At 43.3% G+C, this 24822-nt stretch overlaps 1 protein-coding gene across 1 annotated transcript in view; it reads right to left on the bottom strand.

The window, feature by feature from the left end:
• Positions 1 to 22400, bottom strand: part of LOC144891973 (uncharacterized) — a 96310-nt gene extending 73910 nt beyond the window's left edge. Inside the window, exon 1 of the mRNA XM_078777092.1 lies at positions 22271 to 22400. Within this exon, the coding sequence (XP_078633218.1) occupies positions 22271 to 22400 (130 nt within the window). The remainder of the gene's footprint in view (positions 1 to 22270) is intronic.
• Between the last annotated feature and the right edge of the window lie 2422 nt (positions 22401 to 24822).

Below are 24822 nucleotides of genomic sequence, written 5' to 3'. Positions count from 1 at the left end.
TGGGGAATAAAATATGTTTATGATGACGTCATCGGTCACGTGGTTCGGCCGCCATATTTGTCCTCAATGGCCAATAAAAAAGTACATTCCGGCAAGTCCTCGGTCTCTGACCGATTTTTCATTTGTCTGTCTGTCTGTCTGTCTGTCTGTTTGTCTGTCTGTTTGCAGCACTGCGTCTACACCGTTGCACGTAGAATCGCCAAACTTTGCACACATATTGGTCTTGCCCTGGAATAGACTGTGCCCAATTGATGACGTCATCGGTGACGTGGTTCGGCCGCCATCTTGGAAAAACCGAAAAACTTTGCACCTCTATATCTCCGAAAGTACTGAACAGAAAAAATTGAGACATGGCTCATTGTAAAGAACTCTCCATGGGGAATAAAATATGTAAATGATGACGTCATCAGTCACGTGGTTCGGTCGCCATCTTGGAAAAACGGCAAAACGTTGCGCCACTATATCTCCAAAAGTGCTGAACAGAAAAAATTGAGACATGGCTCATTGTAAAGAACTCTCCATGGGGAATAAAATATGTTAATGATGACGTCATATGTCACGTGGTCGGCCGCCATCTTGGAAAAACGGCAAAATTTTGCACCACTATATCTCCAAAAGTGCTGAACAGAAAAAATTGAGACATGGCTCATTGTAAAGAACTCTCCATGGGGAATAAAATATGTTAATGATGACGTCATCAGTCACGTGGTCGGCCGCCATCTTGGAAAAACGGCAAAACTTTGCACCACAAAATCTCCAAAAGTGCTGAACAGAAAAAATTGAGACATGGCTCATTGTAAAGAACTCTCCATGGGGAATAAAATATGTTAATGATGATGTCATATGTCACGTGGTCGGCCGCCATCTTGGAAAAATGGCATAACTTTGCACCACTATATCTCCAAAAGTGCTGAACAGAAAAAATTGAGACATGGCTCATTGTAAAGAACTCTCCATGGGGAATAAAATATGTTAATGATGATGTCATATGTCACGTGGTCGGCCGCCATCTTGGAAAAACGGCAAAAATTTGCACCACTATATCTCCAAAAGTGCTGAACAGAAAAAATTGAGACATGGCTCATTGTAAAGAACTCTCCATGGGGAATAAAATATGTTAATGATGATATTATCGGTCACGTGGTTCGGCCGCCATATTTGTTCTAAATGGCCGATAAAAAGTACATTCCGGCAAGTCCTCGGTCTCTGACCGATTTTTCATTACTTGCCGGAAAAGATTCCGGCAAGTATGTTGATCTGTTCGTTTGTTTGTCTGTCTGTCTGTCTGTCTGTTTGCAGCACTACGTCTACATCGTTGCACGTAGAATCGCCAAACTTTGCACACATATTGGTCTTGCACCGGAATAGACTGTGCCCAATTGATGACGTCATCGGTCACGTGGTTCGGCCGCCATCTTGGAAAAACCGAAAAAAAATTCACCTCTATTTCTCCGAAAGTACTGAACAGAAAAAATTGAGACATGGCTCATTGTAAAGAACTCCATGGGGAATAAAATATGTTAATGATGACGTCATAGGCCACGTGGTTCGGCCGCCATCTTGGAAAAACCGAAAAACGTAGCACCTCCATATCTCCAAAAGTGCTGAATAGAAATAATTGAGACATGGCTCATTGTAAAGAACTCTCCATGGGGAATAAAATATGTTAATGATGACGTCATCGGTCACGTGGTTCGGCCGCCATATTTGTCCTAAATGGCCGATAAAAAAGTAAATTCCGGCAAGTCCTCGGTCTCTGACCGATTTTTCATTATCTGTTTGTCTGTTTGTCTGTCTGTCTGTTTGCAGCACTGCGTCTACACCGTTGCACGTAGAATCGCCAAACTTTGCACACATATTGGTCTTGCCCTGGAATAGACTGTGCCCAATTGATGACGTCATCGGTGACGTGGTTCGGCCGCCATCTTGGAAAAACCGAAAAACTTTGCACCTCTATATCTCCAAAAGTACTGAACAGAAAAAATTGAGACATGGCTCATTGTAAAGAACTCTCCATGGGGAATAAAATATGTTAATGATGACGTCATCAGTCACGTGGTCGGCCGCCATCTTGGAAAAACAGCAAAACTTTGCACCACTATATCTCCAAAAGTGCTGAACAGAAAAAATTGAGACGTGGCTCATTGTAAAGAACTCTCCATGGGGAATAAAATATGTTAATGATGATGTCATATGTCACGTGGTCGGCCGCCATCTTGGAAAAACGGCAAAACTTTGCACCACTATATTTCCAAAAGTGCTGAACAGAAAAAATTGAGACATGGCTCATTGTAAAGAACTCTCCATGGGGAATAAAATATGTTAACTAGAACGGGCACTCGGTAGAGCGCATACCTTCGCCGCAGCTACTGTTCTGTACTTGGCATGGGAGTGTAGGGAACAGAACAACAAAAATACGATTTTGACCTTTTCGTGACCTTGACCTTGACCTTTGACCCGATTGCTCCCAAAATCTAATCAAATGTGTCCCGTATAATAACCAATCATCCCACCAAATTTCATGCAATTCGGTTGAATACTTTTTGAGTTATGCGAATAACATACACACACACACACACACAGACATACAAATAAATACACAGCGATCAAAACATAACCTTCCGCTTTTGCGAAGGTAATTATGACGTCACCGGTCACGTGGTTCAGCCGCCATATTTGTCCTAAATGACCGATAAAAAAGTACATTCCGGCAAGTCCTCGGTCTCTGACCGATTTTTCATTACTTGCCGGAAAAATTTCCGGCAAGTATGTTGATCTGTTCGTTTGTTACTTGCCGGAAAAATTTTTCCGGCAAGTATGTTGATCTGTTCGTTTGTCTGTTTGTTACTTGCCGGAAAAATTTTCTGGCAAGTATGTTGATCTGTTCGTTTGTCTGTCTGTTTGTCTGTCTGTCTGTCTGTCTGTCTGTCTGTCTGTCTGTCTGTTTGCAGCACTGCGTCTACACCGTTGCACGTAGAATCGCCAAACTTTGCACACTTATTGGTCTTGCCCTGGAATAGACTGTGCCCAATTGATGACGTCATCGGTGACGTGGTTCGGCCGCCATCTTGGAAAAACCAAAAAACTTTGCACCTCTTTATCTCCGAAAGTACTGAACAGAAAAAATTGAGAAATCGCTCATTGTAAAGAACTCTCCATGGGGAATAAAATATGTAAATGATGACGTCATCAGTCACGTGGTTCGGTCGCCATCTTGGAAAAACGGCAAAACGTTGCGCCACTGTATCTCCAAAAGTGCTCAACAGAAAAAATTGAGACATGGCTCATTGTAAAGAACTCTCCATGGGGAATAAAATATGTTAATGATGACGTCATCGGTCACGTGGTCGGCCGCCATCTTGGAAAAACGGCAAAACTTTGCACCACGAAATCTCCAAAAGTGCTGAACAGAAAAAATTGAGACATGCCTCATTGTAAAGAACTCTCCATGGGGAATAAAATATGTTAATGATGACGTCATAGGTCACGTCGTTCGGCCGCCATCTTGGAAAAACGGCAAAACTTTGCACCTCCATATCTCCAAAAGTGCTGAATAGAAAAAATTGAGACATGGCTCATTGTAAAGAACTCTCCATGGGGAATAAAACATGTTGATGACGTCATCTGTCACGTGGTTCGGCCGCCATCTTGGAAAAACCGAAAAACTTTGCACCTCCATATCTCCAAAAGTGCTGAATAGAAAAAATTGAGACATGGCTCATTGTAAAGAACTCTCCATGGGGAATAAAATTTGTTAATGATGACGTCATCAGTCAGGTGGTTCGGCCGCCATCTTGGAAAAACCGAAAAACTTTGCACCTCTATATCTCCGAAAGTACTGAACAGAAAAAATTTAGACATGGCTCATTGTAAAGAACTCTCCATGGGGAATAAAATATGTAAATGATGACGTTATCAGTCACGTGGTTCGGTCGCCATCTTGGAAAAACGGCAAAACGTTGCGCCACTATATCTCCAAAAGTGCTGAACAGAAAAAATTGAGACGTGGCTCATTGTAAAGAACTCTCCATGGGGAATAAAATATGTTAATGATGACGTCATATGTCACGTGGTCGGCCGCCATCTTCGAAAAACGGCAAAACTTTGCACCACTATATCTCCAAAAGTGCTGAACAGAAAAAATTGAAACATGGCTCATTGTAAAGAACTCTCCATGGGGAATAAAATATGTTAATGATGACGTCATCAGTCACGTGGTCGGCCGCCATCTTGGAAAAACGGCAAACTTTGCACCACGAAATCTCCAAAAGTGCTGAACAGAAAAAATTGAGACATGGCTCATTGTAAAGAACTCTCCATGGGGAATAAAATATGTTAATAATGACGTCATCGGTCACGTGGTTCGGCCGCCATCTTGGAAAAACCAAAAAACTTAGCACCTCGATATATCTCCGGTAGTGCTGAACAGAAAAAATTGAGACATGGCTCATTGTAAAGAACTCTCCATGGGGAATAAAATATGTTAATGATGATGTCATCGGTCACATGGTTCGGCCGCCATATTTGTCCTAAATGGCCGACAAAAAAGTAAATTCCGGCAAGTCCTCGGTCTCTGACCGATTTTTCATCTGTTTGTCTGTTTGTCTGTTTGTCTGTTTGCAGCACTGCGTCTACACCGTTGCACGGAGAATCGCCAAACTTTGCACACATATTGGTCTTGCCCTGGAATAGACTGTGCCCAATTGATGACGTCATCGGTGACGTGGTTCGGCCGCCATCTTGGAAAAACCGAAAAACTTGGCACCTCTATATCTCCGAAAGTACTGTACAGAAAAAATTGAGACATGGCTCATTGTAAAGAACTCTCCATGGGGAATAAAATATGTTACTGATGACGTCATATGTCACGTGGTTCTGCCGCCATCTTGGAAAATCCGAAAAACTTTGCACCTCCATATCTCCGAAGGTGCTGAACAGAAAAAATTGAGACATGGCTCATTGGAAAGAACTCTCCATGGGGAATAAAATATGTTAATGATGAGGTCATCGGTCACGTGGTTCGGCCGCCATCTTGGAAAATCCGAAAAACGTTGCACCTCTATCTCCAAAAGTGCTGAACAGAAAAAATTGAGACATGGCTCATTGTAAAGAACTCTCCGTGGGGAATAAAATATGTTAGTGATGACGTCATCGGTCAGGTGGTTCAGCCGCCATATTTGTCCTAAATGGCCGATAAAAAAGTAAATTCCGGCAAGTCCTCGGTCTCTGACCGATTTTTCATTTGTCTGTTTGTCTGTTTGTCTGTCTGTTTGTCTGTCTGTCTGTCTGTCTGTTTGCAGCACTGCGTCTACACCGTTGCACGTAGAATCGCCAAACTTTGCACACATATTGGACTTGCCCTGGAATAGACTGTGCCCAATTGATGACGTCATCGGTGACGTGGTTCGGCCGCCATCTTGGAAAAACCGAAAAACTTTGCACCTCTATATCTCCGAAAGTACTGAACAGAAAAAATTGAGACATGGCTCATTGTAAAGAACTCTCCATGGGGAATAAAATATGTAAATGATGACGTCATCAGTCACGTGGTTCGGTCGCCATCTTGGAAAAACGGCAAAACGTTGCGCCACTATATCTCCAAAAGTGCTGAACAGAAAAAATTGAGACATGGCTCATTGTAAAGAACTCTCCATGGGGAATAAAATATGTTAATGATGACGTCATATGTCACGTGGTCGGCCGCCATCTTGGAAAAACGGCAAAACTTTGCACCACTATATCTCCAAAGGTGCTGAACAGAAAAAATTGAGACATGGCTCATTGTAAAGAACTCTCCATGGGGAATAAAATATGTTAATGATGACGTCATCAGTCACGTGGTCGGCCGCCATCTTGGAAAAACCGCAAAACGTTGCGCCACGAAATCTCCAAAAGTGCTGAACAGAAAAAATTGAGACATGGCTCATTGTAAAGAACTCTCCATGGGGAATAAAATATGTTAATGATGACGTCATCAGTCACGTGGTTCGACCGCCATGTTGGAAAAACCGAAAAAATTTGCACCTCCATATCTCCAAAAGTGCTGAATAGAAAAAATTGAGACATGGCTCATTGTAAAGAACTCTCCATGGGGAATAAAATGTTAGTGATGACGCCATCGGTCACGTGGTTCGGCCGCCATCTTGGAAAAACCCAAAAACTTTGCACCTCCATATCTCCGAAAGTGCTGAATAGAAAAAATTGAGACATGGCTCATTGTAAAGAACTCTCCATGGGGAATAAAATATGTTAATGATGACGTCATCGGTCACGTTGTTCGACCGCCATATTTGTGCGAAATGGCCGATAAAAAAGTAAATTGCGGCAAGTCCTCGGTCTCTGACCGATTTTTCATTACTTGCCGGAAAAATTTCCGGCAAGTATGTTGATCTGTTCGTTTGTTACTTGCCGGAAAAATTTTTCCGGCAAGTATGTTGATCTGTTCGTTTGTTACTTGCCGGAAAAGATTCCGGCAAGTATGTTGATCTGTTCGTTTGTTTGTCTGTCTGTCTGTTTGTCTGTCTGTTTGCAGCACTGCGTCTACACCGTTGCACGGAGAATCGCCAAACTTTGCACACATATTCGTCTTGCCCTGGAATAGACTGTGCCCAATTGATGACGTCATTGGTGACGTGGTTCGGCCGCCATCTTGGAAAAACCGAAAAATTTGCACCTCTATATCTCCAAAAGTACTGTACAGATAAAATTGAGACATGGCTCATTGTAAAGAACTCTCCATGGGGAATAAAATATGTTAATGATGACGTCATCAGTCACGTGGTCGGCCGCCATCTTGGAAAAACCGAAAAACTTAGCACCTCCATATCTCCAAAAGTGCTGAACAGAAAAAATTGAGACATGACTCATTGTAAAGAACTCCCCATGGGGAATAAAATATGTTAATGATGACGTCATCAGTCACGTGGTCGGCTGCAATCTTGGAAAAACGGCAAAACTTTGCACCACTAAATCTCCAAAAGTGCTGAACAGAAAAAATTGAGACATGGCTCAATGTAAAGAACTCTCCATGGGGAATAAAATATGTTAATGATGATGTCATATGTCACGTGGTCGGCCGCCATCTTGGAAAAACGACAAAACTTTGCACCACTATATCTCCAAAAGTGCTGAACAGAAAATATTGAGACATGGCTCATTGTAAAGAACTCTCCATGGGGAATAAAATATGTTAATGATGACGTCATATGTCAGGTGGTCGGCCGCCATCTTGGAAAAACGGCAAAACTTTGCACCACTATATCTCCAAAAGTGCTGAATAGAAAAAATTGAGACATGGCTCATTGCAAAGAACTCTCCATGGGGAATAAAATATGTTAATGATGACGTCATCGGTCACGTGGTTCGGCCGCCATCTTGGAAAAAACGAAAAACTTTGCACCTCCATATCCCCGAAAGTGCTGAATAGAAAAAATTGAGACATGGCTCATTGTAAAGAACTCTCCATGGGGAATCAAATATGTTCATCATGACGTCATTGGTCACGTGTTTCGGCTGCCATATTTGTCCTAAATGGCCAATAAAAAAGTACATTCCGGCAAGTCCTCGGTCTCTGACCGATTTTTCATTACTTGCCGGAAAAATTTTCCGGCAAGTATGTTGACCTGTTCGTTTGTCTGTCTGTTTGTCTGTCTGTCTGTCTGTCTGTCTGTTTGCAGCACTGCGTCTACACCGTTGCACGTAGAATCGCCAAACTTTGCACACATATTGGTCTTGCGCTGGAATAGACTGTGCCCAATTGATGACGTCATCGGTGACGTGGTTCGGCCGCCATCTTGGAAAAACCGAAAAATTTGCACCTCTATATCTCCGAAAGTACTGAACAGAAAAAATTGAGACATGGCTCATTGTAAAGAACTCTCCATGGGGAATAAAATATGTAAATGATGACGTCATCAGTCATGTGCTTCGGTCGCCATCTTGGAAAAACGGCAAAACGTTGCGCCACTATATCTCCAAAAGTGCTGAACAGAAAAAATTGAGACATGGCTCATTGTAAAGAACTCTCCATGGGGAATAAAATATGTAAATGATGACGTCATCAGTCACGTGGTTCGGTCGCCATCTTGGAAAAACGGCAAAACGTTGCGCCACTATATCTCCAAAAGTACTGAACAGAAAAAATTGAGACATGGCTCATTGTAAAGAACTCTCCATGGGGAATAAAATATGTTAATGATGACGTCATATGTCACGTGGTCGGCCGCCATCTTGGAAAAACGGCAAAACTTTGCACCACTATATCTCCAAAAGTGCTGAACAGAAAAAATTGAGACATGGCTCATTGTAAAGAACTCTCCATGGGGAATAAAATATGTTAATGATGACGTCATCGGTCACGTGGTCGGCCGCCATCTTGGAAAAACCGAAAAACTCTGCACCTCCACATCTCCAAAAGTCCTGTATAGAAAAAATTGAGGTATGGCTCATTGTAAAGAACTCTCCATGGGGAATAAAATATGTTAATGATGACGTCATCGGTCACGTGGTTCGGCCGCCATATTTGTCCTAAATGGCCGATAAAAAAGTACAATCCGGCAAGTCCTCGGTCTCTGACCGATTTTTCATCTGTCTGTTTGTCTGTCTGTCTGTCTGTCTGTTTGCAGCACTGCGTCTACACCGTTGCACGGAGAATCGCCAAACTTTGCACACATATTGGTCTTGCCCTGGAATAGACTGTGCCCAATTGATGACGTCATCGGTGACGTGGTTCGGCCGCCATCTTGGAAAAACCGAAAAACTTTGCACTTCTATATCTCCGAAAGTACTGAACAGAAAAAATTGAGACATGGCTCATTGTAAAGAACTCTCCATGGGGAATAAAATATGTTAATGATGACATCATCAGTCACGTGGTCGGCCGCCATCTTGGAAAAACGGCAAAACTTTGCACCACAAAATCTCCAAAAGTGCTGAACAGAAAAAATTGAGACATGGCTCATTGTAAAGAACTCTCCATGCGGAATAAAATATGTTAATGATGACGTCATATGTCACGTGGTCGGCCGCCATCTTGGAAAAACGGCAAAGATTTGCACCACTATATCTCCAAAAGTGCTGAACAGAAAAAATTGAGACATGGCTCATTGTAAAGAACTCTCCATGGGGAATAAAATATGTTAATGATGACGTCATATGTCACGTGGTCGGCCGCCATCTTGGAAAAACCGAAAAACTTTGCTCCACTATATCTCCAAAAGTGCTGAACAGAAAAAATTGAGACATGGCTCATTGTAAAGAACTCTCCATGGGGAATAAAATATGTTAATGATGACGTCATCAGTCACGTGGTTCGGCCGCCATCTTGGAAAATGGCAAAACTTTGCACCACTATATCTCCAAAAGTGCTGAACAGAAAAAATTGAGCTCATTGTAAAGAACTCTCCATGGGGAATAAAATGTTAGTGATGACGTCATCGGTCACGTGGTTCGGCCGCCATCTTGGAAAAAGCCAAAAACTTTGCACCTCCATATCTCCGAAAGTGCTGAATAGAAAAAATTGAGACATGGCTCATTGTAAAGAACTCTCCATGGGGAATAAAATATGTTAATGATGACGTCATCGGTCACGTGGTTCGACCGCCATATTTCTGCGAAATGGCCGATAAAAAAGTAAATTCCGGCAAGTCCTCGGTCTCTGACCGATTTTTCATTTGTCTGTTTGTCTGTTTGTCTGTTTGTCTGTCTGTCTGTTTGCAGCACTGCGTCTACACCGTTGCACGTAGAATCGCCAAACTTTGCACACATATTGGTCTTGCCCTGGAATAGACTGTGCCCAATTGATGACGTCATCGGTGACGTGGTTCGGCCGCCATCTTGGAAAAACCGAAAAACTTTGCACTTCTATATCTCCGAAAGTACTGAACAGAAAAAATTGAGACATGGCTCATTGTAAAGAACTCTCCATGGGGAATAAAATATGTTAATGATGACGTCATCAGTCACGTGGTCGGCCGCCATCTTGGAAAAACAGCAAAACTTTGCACCACTATATCTCCAAAAGTGCTGAACAGAAAAAATTGAGACGTGGCTCATTGTAAAGAACTCTCCATGGGGAATAAAATATGTTAATGATGATGTCATATGTCACGTGGTCGGCCGCCATCTTGGAAAAACGGCAAAACTTTGCACCACTATATTTCCAAAAGTGCTGAACAGAAAAAATTGAGACATGGCTCATTGTAAAGAACTCTCCATGGGGAATAAAATATGTTAATTATGACGTCATCGGTCACGTGGTTCAGCCGCCATATTTGTCCTAAATGACCGATAAAAAAGTACATTCCGGCAAGTCCTCGGTCTCTGACCGATTTTTCATCTGTTTGTCTGTCTGTCTGTTTGTTACTTGCCGGAAAAGATTCCGGCAAGTATGTTGATCTGTTCGTTTGTTACTTGCCGGAAATTTTTTTCCGGCAAGTATGTTGATCTGTTCGTTTGTTTGTCTGTCTGTCTGTTTGTCTGTCTGTTTGTCTGTCTGTTTGTCTGTTTGCAGCACTGCGTCTACACCGTTGCACGGAGAATCGCCAAACTTTGCACACATAATGGTCTTGCCCTCTAATATACTGTGCCTCAATGATGACGTCATCGGTGACGTGGTTCGGCCGCCATCTTGGAAAAACCGAATAAATTTGCACCTCTATATCTCCGAAAGTACTTAACAGAAAAAATTGAGACATGGCTCATTGGAAAGAACTCTCCATGCGGAATAAAATATGTAAATGATGACGTCATCAGTCACGTGGTTCGGTCGCCATCTTGGAAAAACGGCAAAAAGGTTGCGCCACTATATCTCCAAAAGTGCTGAACAGAAAAAATTGAGACATGGCTCATTGGAAAGACCTCTCCATGGGGAATAAAATATGTAAATGATGACGTCATCAGTCACGTGGTTCGGTCGCCATCTTGGAAAAACGGCAAAACGTTGCGCCACTATATCTCCAAAAGTGCTGAACAGAAAAAATTGAGACATGGCTCATTGGAAAGAACTCTCCATGGGGAATAAAATATGTTAATGATGCCATCATATGTCACGTGGTCGGCCGCCATCTTGGAAAAACGGCAAAACTTTGCACCACTATATCTCCAAAAGTGCTGAACAGAAATAATTGAGACATGGCTCATTGTAAAGAACTCTCCATGGGGAATAAAATATGTTAATGATGACGTCATCAGTCACGTGGTCGGCCGCCATCTTGGAAAAACGGCAAAACTTTGCACCACAAAATCTCCAAAAGTGCTGAACAGAAAAAATTGAGACATGGCTCATTGTAAAGAACTCTCCATGGGGAATAAAATATGTTAATGATGACGCCATCGGTCACGTGGTTCGGCCGCCATCTTGGAAAAATGGGAAAACTTTGCACCACTATATCTCCAAAAGTGCAGAATGGAAAAAATTGCGACATGGCTCATTGTAAAGAACTCTCAATGGGGAATAAAATATGTTAATGATGACGTCATATGTCACGTGGTTCGGCCGCCATCTTGGAAAAACCGAAAAATTGTGCACCTCCATATCTCTGAAAGTGCTGAATAGAAAAAATTGAGACATGGCTCATTGTAAAGAACTCTCCATGGGGAATAAAATATGTTAATGATGACATCATAGGTCACGTGGTTCGGCTGCCATCTTGGAAAAACCGAAAAACGTAGCACCTCCATATCTCCAAAAGTGCTGAATAGAAAAAGTTGAGACATGGCTCTTTGTAAAGAACTCTCCATGGGGAATAATATATGTTAATGATGACGTCATCTATCACGTGGTTCGGACGCCATATTTGTCTTAAATGGCCGATAAAAGAGTACATTCCGGCAAGTCCTCGGTCTCTGACCGATTTTTCATTTGTCTGTTTGTCTGTTTGTCTGTTTGTCTGTTTGTCTGTTTGCAGCACTACGTCTACACCGTTGCACGTAGAATCACCAAACTTTGCACACGTATTTGTCTTGCCCTCTAATATACTGTGCCCAAATGATGACGTCATCGGTCACGTGGTTCGGCCGCCATCTTGGAAAAACCGAAAAATTTTGCACCTCGATATCTCAAAGTGCTGAACAGAAAAAATTGAGACATGGCTCATTGTAAAGAACTCTCCATGGGGAATAAAATATGTTAATGATGACGTCATCGGTCACGTGGTTCGGCCGCCATCTTGGAAAAAACGAAAATTTTTGCACCTCCATATCTCCGAAAGTCCTGAACAGAAAAAATTGAGACATGGCTCATTGTAAAGAACTCACCATGGGGAATAAAATATGTTAATGATGACGTCATCGTTCACGTGATTCGGCCGCCATCTTGGAAAATCCGAAAAACTTTGCACCTCCATATCTCCGAAAGTGCTGAATAGAAAAAATTGAGACATGGCTCATTGTAAATAACTCTCCATGGGGAATAAAATATGTTAATGATGACGTCATATGTCACGTGGTCGGCCGCCATCTTGGAAAAACGGCAAAACTTTGCACCACTATATCTCCAAAAGTGCTGAACAGAAAAAATTGAGACATGGCTCATTGGAAAGAACTCTCCATGGGGAATAAAATATGTTAATGATGACGTCATATGTCACGTGGTTCGGCCGCCATCTTGGAAAAAAATTGCACCTCCATATCTCTGAAAGTGCTGAATATAAAAAATTGAGACATGGCTCATTGAAAAGAACTCTCCATGGGGAATAAAATAAGTTACTGATGACGTCATCTATCACGTGTTTCGGCCACCATATTTGTCCTAAATGGCCGATAAAAAAGTACATTCCGGCAAGTCCTCGGTCTCTGACCGATTTTTCATCTGTTTGTCTGTCTGTTTGCAGCACTGCGTCTACACCGTTGCACGGAGAATCGCCAAACTTTGCACACATATTGGTCTTGCCCTGGAATAGACTGTGCCCAATTGATGACGTCATCGGTGACGTGGTTCGGCCGCCATCTTGGAAAAACCGAAAAACTTTGCACCTCTATATCTCCGAAAGTACTGAACAGAAAAAATGGAGACATGGCTCATTGTAAAGAACTCTCCATGGGGAATAAAATATGTTAATGATGACGTCATATGTCACGTGGTCGGCCGCCATCTTGGAAAAACGGCAAAAATTTGCACCACTATATCTCCAAAAGTGCTGAACAGAAAAAATTGAGACATGGCTCATTGTAAAGAACTCTCCATGGGGAATAAAATATGTTAACGATGACGTCATATGTCACGTGGTCGGCCGCCATCTTTGAAAAACGGTAAAACTTTGCACCACTATATCTCCAAAAGTGCTGAACAGAAAAAATTGAGACATGGCTCATTGTAAAGAACTCTCCATGGGGAATAAAATATGTTAATGATGACGTCATCAGTCGCGTGGTCGGCCGCCATCTTGGAAAAACGGCAAAACTGTGCACCTCCATTTCTCTGAAAGTGCTGAACAGAAAAAATTGAGACATGGCTCATTGTAAAGAACTCTCCATGGGGAATAAAATATGTTAATGATGACATCATCAGTCACGTGGTTCGGTCGCCATCTTGGAAAAACGGCAAAACGTTGCGCCACTATATCTCCAAAAGTGCTGAACAGAAAAAATTGAGACATGGCTCATTGTAAAGAACTCTCCATGGGGAATAAAATATGTTAATGATGACGTCATATGTCACGTGGTCGGCCGCCATCTTGGAAAAACGGCAAAACTTTGCACCACTATGTCTCCAAAAGTGCTGAACAGAAAAAATTGAGACATGGCTCATTGTAAAGAACTCTCCATGTGGAATAAAATATGTTAATAATGACGTCATAGGTCACGTGGTTCGGCCGCCATCTTGGAAAAACCGAAAAACCTAGCACCTCCATATCTCTGAAAGTGCTGAATAGAAAAAATTGAGACATGGCTCATTGTAAAGAACTCTCCATGGGGAATAAAATATGTTAATAATGACGTCATCGGTCACGTGGTTTAGCCGCCATCTTGGAAAAACCTAGCACCTCCATATCTCCGAAAGTGCTGAATAGAAAAAATTGAGACATGACTCATTGTAAAGAACTCTCCATGGGGAATAAAATATGTTAATGATGACGTCATCGGTCACGTGGTTCAGCCGCCATATTTGTCCTAAATGGCCGATAAAAAAGTAAACTACGGCAAGTCCTCGGTCTCTGACCGATTTTTCATTTGTCTGTTTGTCTGTTTGTCTGTTTGTCTGTTTGTCTGTCTGTTTGTCTGTCTGTTTGTCTGTCTGTTTGCAGCACTGCGTCTACACCGTTGCACGGAGAATCGCCAAACTTTGCACACATATTGGTCTTGCCCTGGAATAGACTGTGCCCAATTGATGACGTCATCGGTGACGTGGTTCGGCCGCCATCTTGGAAAAACCGAAAAACTTTGCACTTCTATATCTCCGAAAGTACTGAACAGAAAAAATTGAGACATGGCTCATTGTAAAGAACTCTAGATGGGGAATAAAATATGTTAATGATGACGTCATTGGTCACGTGGTTCGGCCGCCATCTTGGAAAAACCGCAAAACTTTCTATATGTAGAATCTTTCTATACATAGAATAGCCAAACTTTGCACACTTATTTGGCTTGCCCTCTAATATACTGTGCCCAAATGATGACGTCATCGGTCACGTGGTTCGGCCGCCATCTTTGAAAAAATTTGCACCTCCATATCTCCGAAAGTGCTGAATAGAAAAAATTGAGACATGGCTCATTGTAAAGAACGGTCCATGGGGAATAAAATATGTTAATGATGACGTCATCAGTCACGTGGTTCGGCGGCCATCTTGGAAAAACCGAAAAAAAATTGCACCTCTATATCTCCGAAAGTACTGAACAGAAAAAATTGCTACATGGCTCATTGTAAAGAACTCTCCATGGGGAATAAAATAAGTAAATGATGACGTCATCAGTCACGTGGTTCGGTCGCCATCTTGGAAAAACGGCAAAACGTTGCGCCACTATATCTCCAAAAGTGCTGAACAGAAAAAATTGAGACATGGCTCATTGTAAAGAACTCTCCATGGGGAATAAAATATGTTAATGATGACATCATCAGTTACGTGGTCGGCCGCCATCTTGGAAAAACGGCAAAACTTTGCACCACGAAATCTCCAAAAGTGCTGAACAGAAAAAATTGAGACATGGCTCATTGTAAAGAACTCTCCATGCAGAATAAAATAGGTTAATGATGACGTCATATGTCACGTGGTCGGCCGCCATCTTGGAAAAACGGCAAAACTTTGCACCTCCATATCTCTGAAAGTACTGAATAGAAAAAATTGAGACACGGCTCATTGTAATGAACTCTCCATGGGGAATAAAATATGTTAATGATGACGTCACCGGTCACGTGGTGGGCTGCCATCTTGGAAAAACGGCAAAACTTTGCACCACGAAATCTCCAAAAGTGCTGAACAGAAAAAATTGAGACATGGCTCATTGTAAAGAACTCCCCATGGGGAATAAAATATGTTAATGATGATGTCATATGTCACGTGGTTCGGCCGCCATCTTGGAAAAACGGCAAAACTTTGCACCTCCATATCTCTGAAAGTACTGAATAGAAAAAATTGAGACATGGCTCATTGTAAAGAACTCTCCATGTGGAATAAAAAATGTTAATGATGACGTCATCGGTCACGTGGTTCGGCCGCCATCTTGGAAAAGCTTTGCACCTCTATATCTCCGAAAGTGCTGAACAGAAAAAATTGAGACATGGCTCATTGGAAAGAAATGTCCATGGGGCATAAAATATGTTAATGATGACGTCATAGGTCACGTGGTTCGGCCGCCATCTTGGAAAAACCGAAAAACTTTACACCTCCATATCTCCGAAAGTGCTGAACAGAAAAAATTGAGACATGGCTCATTGTAAATATCTCTCCATGGGGAATAAAATATGTTACTGATGACGTCATCAGTCACGTGGTTCGGCCGCCATCTTGGAAAAACCGAAAAACTTTGCACCTCCATATCTCCGAAAGTGCTGAATAGAAAAAATTGAGACATGGCTCATTGTAAAGAACTCTCCATGGGGAATAAAATATGTTAATGATGATATCATCGGTCACGTGGTTCGGCCGCCATCTTGGAAAAACCGAAAAACTTAGCACCTCTATGTGTCCAAAAGTGCTGAATAGAAAAAATTGAGACATGGCTCATTGTAAAGAATCCTCCATGGGGAATAAAATATGTTAATGATGACGTCATCGGTCACGTGGTTCGGCCGCCATCTTGGAAAAACCGAAAAACTCTGCACCTCCACATCTCCAAAAGTCCTGAATAGAAAAAATTGAGGCATGGCTCATTGTAAAGAACTCTCCATGTGGAATAAAAAATGTTAATGATGACGTCATCGGTCACGTGGTTCGGCCGCCATCTTGGAAAAGCTTTGCACCTCTATATCTCCGAAAGTGCTGAACAGAAAAAATTGAGACATGGCTCATTGGAAAGAAATGTCCATGGGAAATAAAATATGTTAATGATGACGTCATAGGTCACGTGGTTCGGCCGCCATCTTGGAAAAGCTTTGCACCTCTATATCTCCGAAAGTGCTGAACAGAAAAAATTGAGACATGGCTCATTGGAAAGAAATGTCCATGGGGAATAAAATATGTTAATGATGACGTCAGATGTCACGTGGTTCGGCCGCCATCTTGGAAAAACGGCAAAACTTTGCACCTCTATATCTCCAAAAGTGCTGAGCAGAAAAAATTGAGACATGGCTCATTGTAAAGAACTCTCCATGGGGAATAAAATATGTTAATGATGACATCATCTATCACGTGGTTCAGCCGCCATATTTGTTCTAAATGGCCGATAAAAAAGTACACTCCGGCAAGTCCTCGGTCTCTGACCGATTTTTCATTTGTCTGTTTGTCTGTCCGTTTATGAATAAAATATCTCAAAATGTTGTGGACGGATTCGGACAAAATTTGGTAGAGATGTAGCGTATGTGATCAGAACGAAATTATTACATTTTGGTGAAGATCCGGATTCGGATCGAAATTCTTACATTTTGGTGAAGATCCGGATTCGGATCTGGCTACTAAAAATTTTTAAGCGATTCTTCACCATTGGGAGATTGGGCGAAAAACTATACATGGCAGGATATCTCAATAAGTTATGGATGGATTTGGACGAAACTTATTGGACAGGTTGTGTGTGTGACAAAGAAGAATCAATTCAATAATGGTGAAGATCCGGATCTGGATCCAGCTAGAATAATTTTCTTCGTGATTCTTCACCATTGAGTGATATGGTCAACCAGGCGGAGGTATGCTCTCCACAAAGTGCCCTTCTCGTTACCCTCGCCAGAGGAGAGGGTATTGCATTTTATTCTATAATGTTTTCTGATTGTAAAAACAAATCAAGTGCTTTTCGTGAAGAGTAGATAAATCATCGCCGGCATCCCAACTGAATTTCTTTGTTTAAATTCATTTCTCAGGATAGGGAAAAGTGTAACTCCAACAGAGGCAATGTTGTACAACCTCTTGTCATGGTTCCTTAGGAACCAAGGCAATGATAAACCATTTGATGTTATCTTCTATTTTGTAATTATGTCATATGAATGAAGGGAACTGATTGAGTACATGTATGTTATTGTGCTTTGACATTTCAGCATGATGTTTGGGCAAAGTCTTCTCGGTGGTGGGTTTATTGGGGTCCTGTTACATACATGATAAATTGAATCTTGTAACATATTAAACACGAGCATAAAGGCCATCAAAAATGATGGGTTGGAACAGTTTTTTGGGTCTTTTTTGTCTTTGGGGTCTTTTCGGTCTTCTGGGTATTTAAGGGTCTTTGGAGTCTTTGGATCTTCAAGGTATTTTGGGTCTTTGAGGTATTTTTGTCTTTGTGGGTCTTTGGGGTATGTTGGGTCTTGGTTGTGTTTTGGGTATTTGAGGGTCTTGGGGTCTTTTCAGTATTTTGGGTCTTCATGCGGTTTTAAGGGTCTTGGGGTCTATTCAGTGTTTTGGGTCTTTGGGAAGTTTTGGGTTTTCAGGGCCTTTTGGGTTTTTGTTGTCTTTTGGGTCTTTAAGGTTTTTGCAGTATTTGTGGTATTTTGGGGTCCTTTGGGTCTTTTTGGTCTTTGGGTTATTTTGAGTCTTCAGAGTCCTTGGGGTCTTCTGAGTCATTAGGGTTCTTTTTGTAATTTGGATCCTTGGGGTTGTTTGGGTCTTTTGGATCCTTGGGGTCTTTTGGGCCTTTGGGGTCCATTGGGTCTTTTCAGTCTTTGGGGTATTTTGGGTCTTCAAAGTCCTTGGGGTCTTCTAGGTCTTCATTATCTTTTGTGTCTTTAACATTCGACAGAGCATTTTGGGTCTTCAGGTATTTTGGGTCTATTGGGTCTTCTGGGTCCTTGAGGTCTTTTAGGTCTTAGGGATTTTTGGGTCTTACCAAAATTTTGCATCTTTGGGGTCCATTTCTTTCTTTCACGGTCTTTTCATTCTATTGGGTCTTTTGGGTCTTTGGGGTATTTTGGGTTCATTGGGTCTTTTTGGTCTTTGGGGTATTTTGGATCTTCAGAGTACTTGGGGTTCTTCTGAGTTCTTGGGGTCTTTTGGGTCCTTTTTGTCATTTGGGTCCTTGGGGTTGTTTGGGTCTTTTGGGTCTTCAGGGTCCATTGGTTGTGCTCAGTCTTTGGGGTCCTTTGGGTATTTGGGGTCCTTTGGGTCTTTGGGGTATTTTGGGTCTTCAGAGTCCTTGGGGTCTTCTGGGTCATTGGGTCTTCTAACAGGCGGACACACAGTAATTGCCCCTTAACCCCCCCGCCCCCCACGCCCCACTCAAATCCCACCGAAAGCACTACACAAAGCCTATAAAACCTCGCCTTATGAAGACAGACACACACACACACACACACACACACACACACACACACACACACACACACACACACACACACACACACACACACACGCACGCACACACACACACACACACACACACACACACACACACACACACACACACGCTGTGTAGGGGGTAGGCTAAGAAATTTGGCTAAAACAATGAACGGGGGTGTTTAATCATGGACATATAGTGTAAAAGATGTGGGAAATTGCGATGTTGGAACGTGGTGGTGCCGCCGATGCAGTGCCCCTATTCTTGTAACTTGCTGCGCATTTTGTAAACCTTGAAGGATTATGGGTGGATTCAGTCTGCCTGGTGCTATTTAGCTGCACAATGGAGGTCCAGGCTCAGGAAACAATTTGGAGGGTAAATACAAGTTGGGTTGGTGCATTTTTTTTTATCAAAAGGTGAAACAAATTAATCTGGAGCATAAAAATAAACATGTTTTGAAATCGAGGAAGTAGCATTGTGGAAAATATTGATGAGTTGGAGACATATTTTGATGATTATGTTATCGGAATAAAAAGTAAAAGATACTGAATTGTTCTTTCTTTGTGTGCACGTCCCGAGCACGAGTCCACCCCCCTTTCCTATGAGGGAGCCGGCGACAATGGGAACGGATCCGATGGATTTCCAGGCCATGTGCAAATGGTTAATGGGAATGGATGCTCGGAGCGAACAAATGAATGAAAAAATGGATGCCCATACTGAACGAATGATATCCATCATGGATGTAACATTAGCTGAAATAAAAGCCCGAAGAGAACAAACGAACAAATTCATGGAGGAAATAGAGAATGAATTGAAGGGACAAATCAATGGAATGGAAAAAACAAAATTGCTACAATTGTGGCACAGGAGGGGAAATGTTTCATTAAAGATGGCCTGAGTGAACAAATTAATGCTCAGAATGAGCGTGGGGAACAATTGGAAGGCAAAATTGATGTAATGGAGGGAAGGAATGAACAAAAGGAAGAAAAATGGAGGGAAGGAATGAACAAAAGGAAGAAAAATGGAGGGAACAACACAAGAACTCGGGGAATGCATTGACAAAGTAGCAGGGGAAGAGATTGTATTGGGAATAAAAGAATGAATGAAAGAGGGTGCAACCCAAGCTGATACACTTGGGGCGCAGGAGACGGCATGTTTGGAGGTAAATGAGGAGTGTCTAGAGGTAAATGGGGGAAACTCAAATTTAAATGGGGAATGTTGGACTGGAAATGACCTGGAAGGCTGTCGGGCTGGTGTGGACGTCACAATGCAACAACAGGGAGAGGAATTGGAACTTGTGGAGCACCAGATCTTTGGTGCAGAGCAACAGGGGGTAAAGATATTGGAGGTCCGTGTAACAGAACCAGACCAGGTGTGTATAGATGAATACATGTTGGGGCCAGAAGTGATTGGGGATGATAATGTCAATGAATTTGACCGGAGCGGCCGAGCACCTTGGACCGTGTCATCAGGAAGGGGATTGATCGAGTCAAAGAGAGTCTGGGCGATGAGGTGAGTCGGCCCATGGCATGTCCCCAGGATGAGATTAAAGTGACCGAGGAGACCCTCACCACAAACAACAATTGGGTACAAAAGGCTCCGAAATTGAAAACCCAGCAGTGGCGGGGGAGAGGTGTTTTGGCTCCAAGCTGGATTCGGACATGGAATAGTCGGGAGATAGAGCCTCGGAAGAACTGGTCCCCATCGAAAATTTGGAACAACTGCAGGGAGAGGCATAGCAACCTTAGAAAGGGGTCGTTACCTGCAGCTGCCGTTTGGACACAAGGGGCAAAAAAATTTCAAAGAAAATTTAAAATTCAATTTAAATGGAAGTTTGGTTTGGCACCGCCTTGGAGGGAATTGGTCCCCGGGGTGCGGAATTCGGACCAGGAGATGTCGTTGAAGTCGGCCTCAGGGAAAAGTTGCCCCTTTCAAAATCTGATTATGCCAGCCAGCTGGGGGGCCTGTGCTGGTGAGATTGGGACGTGGGGTCTGACCATAGGTGTCATGGTACGAACTGGGCCCCACAGGGGGTAGGGTGAAGTGTGGCTTCCCTTGTTCATCGGGGCGCCGTCCAAGTGATTGTCTCGGGCTGGCAGGGTCACCGGATCCTGGTGCGGGTTAAGACCTCCGGGTGTCTGAAGTGGTTTCTCACAGGTACCTAGGATGGTGTATTATGAGGACCACTCGCGGGAGGTGTTGTGGCCCGCGCTTTGGTGAAGGCACCACAGACGGCCAACAAGGGCCTGATGTGGTGACCGCCCGGGCATGCGGCCTGGCTGCCTCTCCCTGAGACTCTGGGACAGACAGCATGTGATGAATTGCCATTTCACCACGTGGTCATTTCAATGTGCGCAGTTGACCGAATGAGAGAAATCTTCTTATGATGGAGGACGGAGCCACAACTCAAAATGCACAGCAAATGTGTGAAATGTTCAGATTCACACCCAGTGACTCCACAACAAACAACAACAACAGGCATTTTAAGGCCATTTTCCCTGCTGGAGCGGGGTTAGCCTTGCGGGCCCCATGACAATGTTATTCATTTTACCCTATTTTCTGCATCTCCCCTTGTTAACCCCCTTGCCCGCATTTCTTCTTCGACCATCTTTAGCCACGTCTTTCTCAGTCTTCCCCATCCTCTACTGCCTTCTACATTCATTTCCATCAGTCTTCTCAACCAGTCACTTTCGTCCTTCCTCAACACATGACCAAACCATCTCAACCTGTTTCTCTTCACAGCATCCATCACAGGCTCTATTCCCATCATCTTTTGCAATTCATCATTTGTCTTCCTCTCTCTCAACGATACTCCGCACACCCACCAAACCATTCACATTTCCACCCTTTCCAGTGACTCTACCATGAACGTTATTCTTCTGCTCTCTCAAAAATGGATGGAGGCCTTCAATGTCACACATGAGATCAGGGTTTTCTCCCCAGACATGTGTTAAGCTTAAATCTCAATGGAATCCTCTCATCTTCTCTCCCTGTCGAGGTTGTATTGTCCTCAGGCAGTGTGGTAGGTCAAGTCCTTTTTTCCATCAACCATCTCTCTGACTTTTGGGAAAATCCTCCATCTCTTTGCTGATGCCCCAACGTCTGCTGTTGTTGCTGTTTAGTGCACTCATTTATGATCATTTACCATTTAGATGCCGAAGTCGGAAGGATGACAGGCTGAGTCAACCCACCTGGTGTTATTTCAATGGAACGACAGGGGGTCGTGGCTATGAAGCAAACACCAGGCTTTCCTTTTGCCATGACATGCCTCATTCTTCAGAGAAGCAGCAGCCTCTTCCCTCTCTTCAGACATTTATAGAATTACAAGTAGCTCAAACACTTGGAATATGTCATCAATTCTTACAAACCTCACCCTCTCACTCTCTCTCTGTGAAAAGGATCATCTGGCAAACCCTCCAACCTCCTTTCTTTTCAATCCTCATGAAGAAGTTCAGTAACTCCAACTTTTGGGTCTCATCATCAGCGATGATCTTTATTGGGGAAACAACATTTCTCAGTTGGCCTTCAAAGCAAGAGTGAGCATCCTCCATTGCGCAAAGTCCTTCCTCAACACACTTGATCTGTTATCCAAGAACAAGGACTTCATCAACAGCTTCATCAACATTAAAACTGCTCCCCCCTCTTGCCTGGCTCTTTTGCCTCATCTTTCTCAGCTTCATTCCATGGAAATCAAGGCCTCAAGACAATTGGAATCTCCCTCGATGAAGCTGAGTCTGCGGGCCCATGACGTTCACACCACAGACAGGTTGGTGGTGTCTCTTATTCTGCCTTCTTTCTGGTCTCCCCTTTTCATGCTTTGTCCCACCCTTCCAGGTTTCTGCGGTAACACGTTCACCAGCAAACACCTTCTGGTGAAATTCTCAAAATCTAGAATCACTGCTCACCTCCACTTATCCATTCCTCTGTTTTACCACCTGTGGAAACATGTTCCACATTCTCTTCAATGTCATTCTTCCCTCCAGGTCTTCAAGACACCTGCTTGTCACCATCTCACATAATCCCCAATCCAACCATTATCTTTTCCACCACAAATTACTCCATTCCAAAGCACTCCCTTTTTCCAGGTCATTGTCATTTCCCCCCTCTCCCTCATCTCTTTTCATTTGTTCATTGGTTGTTGTTTGGTTTGTTACTTTTCTGTTTCATCTCCGCCTTCCCCTTCTCCTTCTCCTTCTTGTGTTTCATTCAAATTGTTTGCAGCTTGTTCACCTGCATGTGTGCTTCTCCTTTCTTCCTTCCCCTTCCCTTCATTTCACTCTCACATTGACTCTGCAAATTACAATTACCGGGACAATTACAACTACATATGGGCAGGGTACAGCCCGAAGTGGAGATCGGTTTCTGAGGTTTGGGACATGGAATGGAGGGACAATGACAGCGAGATCAGGAGAAGTGGCGGAAGTATTGGTCAGAAGAAGAGTGGACATATGTTGTGTGCAAGAGACGAGATGGAAGGGAAGTGTTGTGAGAATGGTGAAGGGTAGGCAGGGACAGAAATACAAGTTTGCGTGGCAAGGGTGCCCGGAGGGCGTGAATGGTGTTGGTGTCCTGTTTTCTGAGGAGTTTGTAGACATTGTGGTGAGTGTGACTACAGTGAGTGATAGGTTGATGATGGTGAAAATGATGATTGGAAAGGTCTTGGTGAACGTCATCTCGGGATATGCTCCGCAGGGTGGGAGGAGCGATGAAGAGAAGGACAAGTTCTGGTGTGCGATAAAGAAGCTGATGGAAAACGTGAAAGATGACGAAGTTGTTGTGGTAGGAGGAGACCTAAATGGACATGTGGGAAGGAGTATGGACGGTTTTGAGGGAGTTCATGGGGGTTACGGATATGGTGTGAGAAATGGAGAAGGTGAAAAGATTTTGGAGTTTGATAACGTTGCTGATTTGTTGATTTGTAACACTCAGTTCCAGAAAGGGGATAATAAGCTTGTTACATACACGTCAGGTGGGTCGACGACAACCGTTGACTACGTGATGGTGCGTAGGCGAGATAGGGGGCACCTGCGGGACACAAAGGTGATCCCGGGGGAGGAGGCTGTTTCACAGCACCACTTGGTTGTCTGCGACATGAGGGAGAAAGGTGCGAGGAGAGCTCGGCGGGTGAAGTACCAACCGAGAATGAAGGTGTGGAGGTTGAAAGAGGTGACAGTAAGGGAGGCATTAAAAGAGAGCCTGAGTAGGGTAGAGGATGATGTGGTTGAGCTTGAATGTGGTTGGATGTCAATGAAAGATAGTCTTTTGGGAGCCGTTGGTGAGGTATGTGGATGGACAAAAGGACCACCGAGGCACTCGGAAACATGGTGGTGGGATGACGAAGTTGGAAAGAGGATTGACCAGAAGAGGAAGAAGTTCAAGGAGTGGCAGAAGGCGAAGGGTACGGGAGCAGAAAAAGCAGAGCCTGAAAGTTATAAGGCAGCCAAGAAGGCTGCAAAAAAAGAGGTAGCAAAGGCGCAGGAGGCATGTAGGAAAATGTTCGAAGAACGCTTGGATTCGGAAGACGGTCAGAGAGCGGTATTCAGGAATGCAAAGCAGATAGCGAAAGAGAGGTGTGATGTGATGGGGGTGAGTTGCTTGAAGGATGAAGTGGGACAAATCGTTGTGGACCCAGATGGAATTAAAGGAAGATGGAAAAGATATATGGAAATGCTGTTGAATACACAGAATGAATGGGATGGCAACATAGAGAGTAACCCAGTTTTAGGACCGGCAGAGAAGATAACCAAGAAGGAAGTTGAGGAAGCGATAAAAGCAATGAAGAGTAGAAAAGCGGGAGGGCCGACGGGAGTTGTGGGAGATATGTTGAAGGCAGCAGGAAGTTGGGGTGTGAAGAGAATGACAGAGATCTGTAATCTGGTGGTGAAAGAAGGCCGCGTTCCAGTGGATTGGGAACTGAGTACCCTCGTCCCTCTATACAAGGGGAAAGGTGACCCTCGGGAGTGTGGCTCGTAC

Source organism: Myxine glutinosa, chromosome 5 (assembly GCF_964187855.1).
Source record: "Myxine glutinosa chromosome 5, kmMyxGlut1.1, whole genome shotgun sequence".
In the NCBI taxonomy this organism is placed as follows: Eukaryota; Metazoa; Chordata; class Myxini; order Myxiniformes; family Myxinidae; genus Myxine; species Myxine glutinosa.
Note: the sequence above shows the minus strand (reverse complement) of the source record. Positions and strands in the feature narration are given on the sequence as shown.